The sequence below is a fragment of the Oncorhynchus clarkii genome, chromosome 29, assembly GCF_045791955.1.
Source record: "Oncorhynchus clarkii lewisi isolate Uvic-CL-2024 chromosome 29, UVic_Ocla_1.0, whole genome shotgun sequence".
Lineage (NCBI taxonomy): Eukaryota > Metazoa > Chordata > Actinopteri > Salmoniformes > Salmonidae > Oncorhynchus > Oncorhynchus clarkii.
The window spans coordinates 23,989,638-24,000,198 of NC_092175.1; the positions used below are offsets into that span (position 1 = coordinate 23,989,638).

Consider the following 10,561-nt stretch of genomic DNA (forward strand, 5'->3'; position numbering starts at 1 on the left):
GTGTGTGCTTGTGTGTGTGTGTGGTTAGGTTAAGAGTGTGTGCAGATGTGTGCTACGATTTTCTTGTGTTTTACAGGGTCTTGGCTGGGTGGAACAGATTTGGAGTTTTTTTCTTGTTTTCTGTTAATGTGTTTGTCAGTGTTAAGTCGGTTTCTGGTATCTGATTCCTCCATAAGCTTGCTGGCAAGGCAGTAGGCATGGGCCGTTAGACAAATTAGTGCTGCACAATTGAAAAGAAAGTCGTTTGCTTTGTTGATTTCACCTTTTGTTTCATTATCTTTTAGTTAAAAAAAAATAAAAAAATCAAACGAGGGAAAAATAATTTGTCTTGATTTAGCTTAAGTTTGTTGTTGAGCTGGAAGTGTTTAACGATGTTAATTTTAGCTTTACTTAGAGTGGACAGTTTTACATGGAAGTTCCAGAGAAACGTACAGTTTAGTGCTTTGAAGGATTAGGATGCCACTGTGCCCCAGGCCGGCACAGGAGATGCAAATGAAGAGGGGGAGGAGAGAGAGAGAGCATAAAAGCAAACAATAATTAATATATGCTATTGAGACGTTACTATATTGTGTTGTTTTAATTAAAACCCTGCGTTGTGTTGTACTAAATGATAAAAAGCACTCACACACATCTGTATGCGAATGTTGAAAAGGGAAGTTCAGCTCAGGTGTGTGTGGGTGGACCTGGTCCCCTAATTTTCCCAGTTTCCCCCCAGGCTACAGTCTGGGCTCCACCCCTCCAATGCAGGACCCATGTCCTGTTTGTTTAGGCCCGCTCGTCCTGCTCCTCTCTCTGCCATTGGCTGCCTGTACAGCATTTTGATTTGCTCTGTACCCTCACACCAGGATGCAACCATAACTGTTTCTCCTGAGCACAACGGAACCTGTTGCCTGGGTTATATAAACACTAATTTGCATGGCACCACAGATTTGTTTACCAACTGTACCAGACAGTGGACAGGCTGTATGTTTCATTCCGCACCTAGACACTGATTTTTGTAACAAACTCATACTGCTGCTGTGACCATGTATGGGTGCTGTATTTTTCACCCCCTGAAATTACTTTCCTGCCAATTTCTCTGTGAGTGTTAATTTGGTGGTTGAAATCAGTTTTTTAGGCAAATCTGGAACCCTCCAAACAGGATTTCCGGAACACCAGGGAATTTATTGAAAGTTCATGGAATTCTGCTACCCTGCAGCATAAAGTGGGATTTTAATATATTTTTGTTAGAAATTAGCAAACAGTTGTGGACAGTGGTAGGTCTAAAACCTCAACCTGATTTAACCCATAGTTGTACTTGGCCAGCTACGTATACAGTATTTGATGACAGATTTTACTAAGAAATGGTCTGATTTGACTGTAACAGCTTAAATGGCCTAACTGGATTTGGTGTTTGAGGAAGGTGTTGTGTCTTCATGAGAAGTGCAATGTGTATATCAAAGCAAACCTGTCAGAATGGATGGGTGTGGTACAGTATGGGGACAGGCTGTCTGAGTACTCCATCCTCTGTCTGTCTGTTGTCATACAGTATATCCAATATCATAACACAGAGGGAATACACTCCTTCCCACTTGAAGACCAACAGTGTGACTAACTAGAGATGAAGTTGAATGTGCAGACCTTTGCTTACGGGTGTGAAGAACTGCATCATACATGGGGAAGGCCTAAGCAGTTTGTATATTAGTGATTGAGATTATGGAAGGATTAGGGGGATTGATCCTCCCTCTCCGCTCTTTGGTGAGCATGATGGCATGCATGGACAGTCCATTCCTCTGTGTGACATTTGAAAACCCGGTGGACTTGAGATTTGCATGGTTTTCCAGGTATAGATTGGAATGATCTCTGACTGGTCATGCTAGAGATTTCAGCCCCAGACAACATGAGCTCAGCCTTGCAGAGGACTGCTACAGAGCCAGTTGGAAGACAGTCTGCATGCAATCTGCGCCATGAGTAAACGGTCACACATAAAGGCTTTACCATGAGCCATCTCATCTTACGAAGCTAACATGCCGCTTGCATTTGACCTTTTGACTGTTTTTTTTCCCTTTTCTTCACAATGTTCGTCAACTTGTCACACGACAGTGAATGCATGATTATGTTAAATATGGGCGGAGTGCGAGTTGTCTTTTCTCCGCAAACCACAGTGATTACAGAGGATTCTAATAAAATCTCACCGTTATTTGGAGAGCATTTGTTCATTCATACCATGGCTTCCTTTTATTTGACACAAGATGAATTTATAGCTATAGTATGAATGGCAAACGCACTCTTTGTGAACATAGGAAGCTTTTTCATAATTAAATACATTCTGCAACAAAATCACGAGACCTATCTCCCTTCACATTTGACTTCAAAGGCCTCTGTCATAAGTATACAACATCACAATGCACCCAAAGGATATCAGTTGAATTATATTTTATTCCAAAGGGCTGTTCCTCAAGTGATAGCAAATACTTTATGAAAAAAACATCTTCATAATTTGCCTTGTCCAATTTATGCTGGTTAGCTGCTGGCTCTGATTGACTTAAAAATGTATTTTCACAAGAAGGATAAGATTCAATACGATATGTGTAAAACAAAATGATTGTGTCCGTAGTGGCCATTTTGTGTCATGATGCACCATGATGCTCACCACTAAGGCACATGTTTGGTCTTTCTTTCCCTTTCTTTGCTATGTTGTTTTGCTAAGGCACTTTTTCCTCTTCTTCTCTATCCATTGTTCTCAACCTCGTCACTTCAGGCCATGCTGGCTCTCATGGTGTCTGCGGAGGTCCACCTTGCGTTGGAAGCCCTTGGCACAGATCTCACAGCCAAAGGACTTAAAGCCTGTGTGTTTACGACTGTGTGTGATGAGGTTGGAGCTCTGGCTAAATGCCTTGCCGCACACCTGGCATTTGTGGGGCTTCTCACCTAAATAGACACATACAAAGACATGTTTAAACAGTGGCATTATCAAATCTATCAGAATCAAATATCACAGTTTCATTTTGTATTGATGCTCTTGCTGTACATGTAGTATATATCTGTACATGTTATGCATATATCTGTGCTGTAAAGTCAGTATCAGTGACTGGGAGGAAAGAATCGTGCCATTGTTAAGATTTGTCAAACATTCATTGTAGACATATTCCACCTGCACAGAGCTCCTTTCACAGAGGCCTTGGCAAAGTAGGAAAACCAGATATGCAAATCAGATGGACATTTGTTTAAGTTTATTTTTCTGATTCGTCGGCAGTTATATTACTCTAGGAAACAATTCATGTTAACAGCACCTAGAAAGCAGAGAAATACAGTGTGAGGCAATCACTAACATTGCTTTTTAGTTTTCTGAGAAATTACAGTACAATCAAATCAGTGGTTGGATCCCTAACGTTGATGCTCTGTGGATGCTCTTGTCTCCTCACCTGTGTGGATGTAGGTGTGTTTCTTCATGTCCGACTTCTGGTGGAACCTCTTTCCACAGTACTGACAGGGGTAGGGCCTGGTGTCGGAGTGGATGAGTAGATGGGTGGAGAGGGTGGAGGAGCGCTTGAATGTCTTTCCACACATCTTGCATTCAAAACTTCTTTTCTTTGTTTTAGGAAACATGTACTTAATTTATCATCTCCTCTAAAATATCATTGTCATGAAAGTATGTACCTTAGGCTACTTTTCTATGGAAGTATACACATAACTTAGGGCAATTTGGACAATGTGCCAGAGTACACATCTCTGGTTGTCTGTCTTGTCTCCTTAACCATCTCCAACAGGACACTGTGCATTGTGGGTACCTGTGAGTGAACGTTCATGTGTTGCTCCAGACTGACAGCATGACCAAAGGTTTTCCTGCAGATGCTGCAGCCGAATGGTCTGGTCCCGCTGTGGGAGCGTCTGACATGCACCTCCAAACCATGAGGGGTTGAGAACACCTGCCGTGGCAGAGGAGGACAGGGCTAGGAGGAGCTTACCATGAAGTCACAATGTCAATGTGTAGTCTTTTAAACAAGTGTTCTGGCAGTCTAATTCTGTATAGGCCCATTAGTTATTGTCAGTTACACAGTGTAAAGAGAAAGCTATAACACCACTCCTGCATATATACCTTGTCACAGGTGATGCAGTGATAAGTTCCCGAGGTGGGGTAGTAGTGTGTGCTGCAGTCCAGAGGTTGCTGGGGTTCAGGGCTTTGGCTGACTTTAGCCCCAAACAGGCTGCTGGAGTGCTGCAGGAGGGAGTGGGGGAAGCCAATCGGACAAAGGTCATAGGGCGCAGGTACAGAGTCCCAGGTGTAGGAGGGCTTGTAGTATGCAGGGAGCTCTGCCATGTGAGCCTCTGAGGGTAGAAGTAATAAGAAAATTGACTCAATGAACACTTCCTCTGAAAAAACATTCCGAATCATATGTTGTCCCATTTAGGACCAATAAGGTTCTATTATATTATATTCCCAACGATTTTTGTCTCTTCACAACATCCCAGCCCAGTTGGAGGGTCTCTCACCTGATAAGTAGTATGGTGGTGGAGCACGGGTAACAGGTTGTCCTGTTGGGTCAGGGTGAAAGGGGACTGGCCGTTCAGGCTCCTGTTCATTTTTCATGTAAGAATAGGGGTCGGGATGAGTGGGCTGACCCAGTGACTGAGGCCTGACTGGAGACTCTGGACTCTTTGGTTCTGACAAGATCAAATCAAATAGAATGTTTTTTTTTGTCACATGGACCGAATACAACAGGTATGGAGCCCTTTTCCAACAATGGAGAGTTAAAAAGTAATAAAATAAAATGTTTTATATGAAAAACGTTTATCTGTGAAAATGTACATAAATGTATAGGTAACTGCGAAAATAAAGGAACCACTTGAGTAAGTGATGGATAGAAGGTATATTAAAAACAGGTTCTTCCACACAGATGTGGCTGTGATTCCGGAGTTAATTGAGCAATTAAAACATCCCATTATGCTTACATTCATGTATACAAATTCCCAGTTTCCCATTATGTTGGCAATCATGACTAGAAGAAGACATCTCAGTGGCCATGTCCTAATAACCATACTAGCATACTAAATAGTATGCAAAATAAAATAATTTTATAGTGTGCGAAATTGAGAAAATAGTATTCCCAATGCATCATCTAATGCACGATTGCGTTGACTCCCGCCATTCGTTCATTTTGGTACAGTGCATCAATTTATCTGATTATCAGCTGTTGTCAAACTGTTGAGTTGGAAAAGACAAGTGAATTAAATTAGATCAAACTCCGAAATGAGTATGCAGTTTAAGTATGTACACTGAACTAAAATATAAACGCAGCATGTAAAGTGTTGGTCCCATTCTGATTGGTGGGGCCTGGCTCCCCAGTGGGTGGGCCCGGCTGTCAAGTGGATGGGCCTATGCCCTCCCAGGCCCTCCCAGGCCCACACCCCTGCCCAGTCATGTGAAAACCATAGACTAGGGCCTAATAAATGTATTTCAATGAACTGATTTCCTTATATGAACTGTAACTCAGTAAAACATTTGAAAATGTTGCGTTTATATTTTTTCTTCAGTATAGTACACTAGTATGGGTATTCGGACACGGCAAGTGACTTTGAAACAGGGGTCTCAAAGGGTTTAAAGTGTGTGTGTGTGTTGCCAGATCTCAAGCTAATGGAACACTATGGGAGATTCTGAAGTGGCGCCTGAGACAGACCAACAAACAAAAAACAAAATGATGTTATTTCTCGTGAAAGAATGGTGTCGCATCCCTCCAATAGAGATCCAGACACGTGTACCATCTATGCCAAGGCGCATTGAAGCTGTTCTGGCGGTTCGTGGTGGCCCAACGCACTATTAAAACGCTTTATGTTGTGTTTCCTTTATTTTGGCAGTTACATGTACAGTGCAAACTCTGACGGCTATTCTTCAGAATAATTTATATTTTGCATATCCGTGAAACCAGCCCTAACCGCTCAGTTTCAATAGGCGAATTGCAATGAATTCAAAGAATTCAGCGAATTGTGAACGCATTGACAAATCCGACCATCAATAAAAGTCGGAGCATATTTCCCTTGCTTTGGACGATACTTCGTCTAATAGTTCAACAGGTGTTGCCTCTGTCCTCAATTTTATGTATTTTCTATGATGATGTTAATGAAACATACATTTATAAAAGTCCCACTGCATGCTGCAACTCATAATTATGGATTCACTTTCCTCAAGTCAAATAAATGTAATTTGTTTTTCATTTTTTTGCAATAGCCTATAGTGGTGCAGATAATTTAAAAAAAATACTGATGTCTGTGATGCACATGTGAGTAAAGGAAATGTAAACTTGTCATTGTCAATTGATGAAATATATACTGTGGCAATGCATGAAATAACTGGCAAATCATTATACACTTCTCATAATACACGTGTAAAGGTATTGATGTGTCTCCATGATAATCTTGGCATTCTAACTAACCTGTAAATGCAGGGTCCCTCGGTTCGGCTTCATCTTCGTAAGATTGGTGCACATTGTAAGATGTGCACCTCTTGTTTTTCACCAAAAAGGATCGTGGCATGACAACGCTGTTGGAAAAAATAATTACGGCAAATGCTTATAGGCAACTCCAAATATTTGAGGTATTATGAAGGCCTAGGCCTAACATGTTATAATGCAGTTTACGAGTCTGTGAACTTTCAACATTTTTAGGTGGGCTGATATAAACATTTTGAAGGAGCGAGTTTGAGCGAGGGAAACAATGGGCTAAAGAAATTATTATATGTTTAGGTAGGTTGTTTGACTTTATGCTGACACGAATGTTTTAAATGTAGGCTAAATAAACTGTAGTCCTACATGAATTGTACATTTAAATTACCAAGTGATACCAACTCATTCCCAGAATATGTCACAAATAAATATGCTGTCAAGTCGAATACAATAGAATGATCAATCAGTATTTGAGTTACCTATTTAAGTATGTAGGCTTATCATGAAATAACGCTGTAAAAGACTGAAATAAAAGATGATAGATAGGCTTGTGATGTTTAAATAATAATAATACATTACTGACTTGGATAGGCTAATTGTAAAATGCATTAATTTATTTATAACCTAAATTAATCTATCGTAATTTTATTTTTTCGAATTATCAATACAAATTTACATAAATTATATGCTACAGGAAAAAAATCGTTATAATAATATGCACTTGCTGCACTTACCGTTAGTTCATAACAAGTAGGCTAGGTAGGATAGTGGTCGTATTACTGTATATTACTGTATATATACTGTAAATATTTCCTAAAATCCTTTCGCAAAACTCAGAATCCAAACCACTGTAAGACATCGCACTTTTTGCTCTTTTCTTTTCCTCCCCTCCCTGATTTTCAATCAGATAGTGTTGTGGTGGAATCTGACTGTGGTTTCAACCAATGAGAGCCCCACTCACAGGTGGAAATTTGCGTAGAAAAACATATATGAACGTAGACACAGCTCCTCAAACTGTTACAAACGATTTTAAGTTTCAAACAGTTCACAAATAAATTGGAATAATTATTGAACATCATGTCTCCCACGTGATTATATTTTGTTTGGCATATAATGGTTTTCAAATTGGAAGGAACAAAGGTAATTTCACCAATTACAGAATACTTTACAGCTATTAAAATCGATTAGAGAAATAAAAATAAATCCAATCCAAAAGTTTAACACATTAGCCTACAACTTGCAATATTTGATTTACAAGATTTACAGTAGTCGTTACATTCTCTGTGTTGTGTAAATAAAATTGGCAATACATTGTCTTGGGTGATTTAAGATTTAAATAAGCAAAACTAGACACCAGCTCCTCCATAGATACACTCACCAAACCAGTCTATGATTATTCATGTTTACACAGTCTTGTTTGCACTGGACTGTATTTGGTGTACCTGTCCATCAGTTACTGACATAGCTTAGATTTGTTTCTCATAACTTTTGTCAGACAGTAGGTCTACTCTATCCAAACTGTCATATATGTATCTTAATGGATCAGTGCGTTGAAAATAATGAAAATATTATTTTGAATAAAACAAATACAATGAAGTTATTTTGTGTTACAATAACAGTAAAACAATGGATGTAAGATTTGTAAACGACACTAATATACTGAATCTTGCCAAGACGAGTATTTAAGTGCATGAACTCACACCGCAATGAAGTACAGAGGCACACTTGCGACATCACGTGGCAGTTTCTGGTCAATACATTTTTCTCATGCAGGACCCTCACAGAGAATTACACAGATATCATGTTTGTTTTTGTCCCACTATGGCGTCTGTGAGCGTACGGGGAGCGCCATTGAGGGAATCTCCTTGTCGAATTAGTCAATTTTCTACTACTTCTGATTTGGCAAATAAACTAAAAGAGTGCCTAGTGTTTGCTGACTAGTATAATTAATTGGCTGATCCCTCCTAATGACCCGGATGGAATCATGTGATCCTGCCTTAACCCAAAGGAAGTCCCACCCACTTAACTACTTTACAATTTTTGAAGCCCTCAATGGCGACGTTTATGCCAGAATAGGTTTTATTCATCTAAAGTCCTCTATCTAACTCTATAGAGCCTTCACAAGTCTCTAGTCTAGCGTCTAGATCACCAGTGGTGATAGTTTGTTAGCTTTCATTCTTGAAAGACCAGCCAGCTGCCACCCGATATAAGCCCAGGCAGGGTAAATGCACTCCGAATGCATGCACTCCGATATAGATCATGGTTTGATTAGAGCAACCACTCAACTTCAGGGGACAAATTAAACATAAAGAGAAATAAAATCAGCAGAGCTATGGCACCAAACTCTAGACTGAAGGGCTATCCCAGCAACCCCTGCGATGTATAGCCAAAGCAACAGTTCAAGTTCAAGATTGATTATTAATCATATATGATATATGTAGAATACACAGTGCAACGAAATGCTTACTTGCATCTTTACCTCTTGACAATGCAACAACAGTAGAATAGTAGACTAATTAAGTGAATAAAAGAGTACAAAAAATTAAAGCTCAATGGATAGAAATAGGATTAAAATGAGCTCAAATATAATACCAGATGGCACTCAAACGAATTTAAGATATTTACACGTGCCAGGGAATTGTGTAATAGATTGTGCAATAATAAATAGACATAGTGTTGTAAAATAAACAGGTGTCCAGTTGCAGCATTCATGTGGTGTGTGTGTGTTCGTGCTTATGTGAGGGAGTGCATGTGTGTAAAATGCAGGGAGTCAGTGCAAGAGACTGTTGTGCCTGTGGTCAGTCCCGGTTCAACAGCATCCGCTATCAAAATAAAAATCATCAAAATAAAAGTCATCCAATTACGGCCCCACAATAGAAATGTACCTAAGATGATGATAATAATTTGGGGGGGTGCTTACATTTGTCTTGTTACACATAATTGTGTAGTGGAAATGTCTTTCTTGCATATACCAACTCCCTCAGAGATACCAAAAGAGAGTGGGGTCACAGCCAGGGTCCCCATTGTCCACCACCCCTGGAGCAATTGGGGTTTAATGCCTTGCTCAAGGGCACAGTGACATATTTTTTTCATCTTGTCAGCACCAGGATTTGAACCAGCAACCGTTTGGTTACTTGCCCAACGGTTACAAGCCAAAATGTTTGTGGTTGCTTATGTTTTTCCTACATCACACATATATGTATTATACATATCCCAGTGGGGTCAAAGCCAGAGTCTACCTGAAGCAATTTGGATTAAGTGCGTTGCTCAAAGGGCCAAGAGCAGCTCAAAAGATTTTTCACCTTGTCGGCTAGGATATATAACCTTTCGATCACTGGCCCAAAGCTCTAACTGCTAGGCTACCTGTCATCTCATACTGCCATTGTTCGTTCCATAACACGTGTGGACTGCAGACACTCTAATAGGTAAACAGGACTGTGTATTTTATCCCTTGCCTACTTTGCACTTTTCAGGACACAATTTAGTTAATAAAATGAAGTGTCTATAAAAAGCTAATAGAAAGAGGGGAGGCATGGTTTACGGGCGGCAGGTAGCCTAGTGGTTAGAGCGTTGTGCCAGTAACCAAAAGGTTCCTGGATTGAATCCCAGAGCTGACAAGATAAAAATCTGCCCTTCTCCCCCTGAACAAGGCAGTTAACCTACTGTTCCCTGGTAGGCTGTCATTGTAAATAAGAATTTGTTCTTAACTGACTTGCCTAGTTAAACATAAAACCATGTCTTCTCTCTTTCCAGCTATTTTTTGGGTTGTGAAATAGGGGACCCTGTGTGAAATAGGTTGGGAACTCCTGAACTAGATTGATGTTCACAAGTCTTTCTTAATCATATCTGTAGTAACTGTAGTCAAGGAAATCCTAATGATGGGCCCCAAAAAGTAGTTTAAACTGCTTTGAGTGGAATGCTTGGTTTATGTTGGGTAATGTTTGATCTGTATAAATATGCCTATGTAGGCTAATAACACTATCAGCTAACATTTAGAAAATATTTCTGTGTTGCATATTTCAATTTGTGAGGTGAGTATGGGATATGATATTGGAGTTATTCAATATAGTGCTACAGATAACACCTAATGTGTCCATTCTGTTGAGCGCATGCGCTCACTACCTGAGTCACGCGAAAACGCA

The 10,561-nt window shown here is 40.0% G+C and overlaps 1 protein-coding gene across 1 annotated transcript; it reads right to left on the minus strand.

The window, feature by feature from the left end:
- Positions 1-2,190: 2,190 nt before the first annotated feature.
- Positions 2,191-7,319, minus strand: LOC139388324 (zinc finger protein Gfi-1b-like). Its single transcript, XM_071134928.1, has 7 exons — positions 7,154-7,319; positions 6,411-6,517; positions 4,474-4,644; positions 4,079-4,308; positions 3,771-3,908; positions 3,405-3,570; positions 2,191-2,910 (listed from the first exon to the last, which is right to left on the minus strand). Exons 2-7 carry the CDS (start codon positions 6,508-6,510, stop codon positions 2,732-2,734), a joined length of 984 nt encoding a protein of 327 aa, XP_070991029.1. The 5' UTR covers positions 6,511-6,517; positions 7,154-7,319; the 3' UTR covers positions 2,191-2,731.
- Positions 7,320-10,561: the final 3,242 nt, after the last annotated feature.

Excerpts from the sequence above, each read along its gene's own strand:
- LOC139388324 (XM_071134928.1), bottom strand. The coding sequence starts at position 6,510 with ATGCCACGATCCTTTTTGGTGAAAAACAAGAGGTGCACATCTTACAAT. Across the intron at positions 3,909-4,078 it reads ACTGCATCACCTGTGACAAG|GTGTTCTCAACCCCTCATGG; the intron begins GTATATATGCAG and ends CTGCCACGGCAG. Across the intron at positions 3,571-3,770 it reads ACATGAACGTTCACTCACAG|AAAAGAAGTTTTGAATGCAA; the intron begins GTACCCACAATG and ends CCTAAAACAAAG.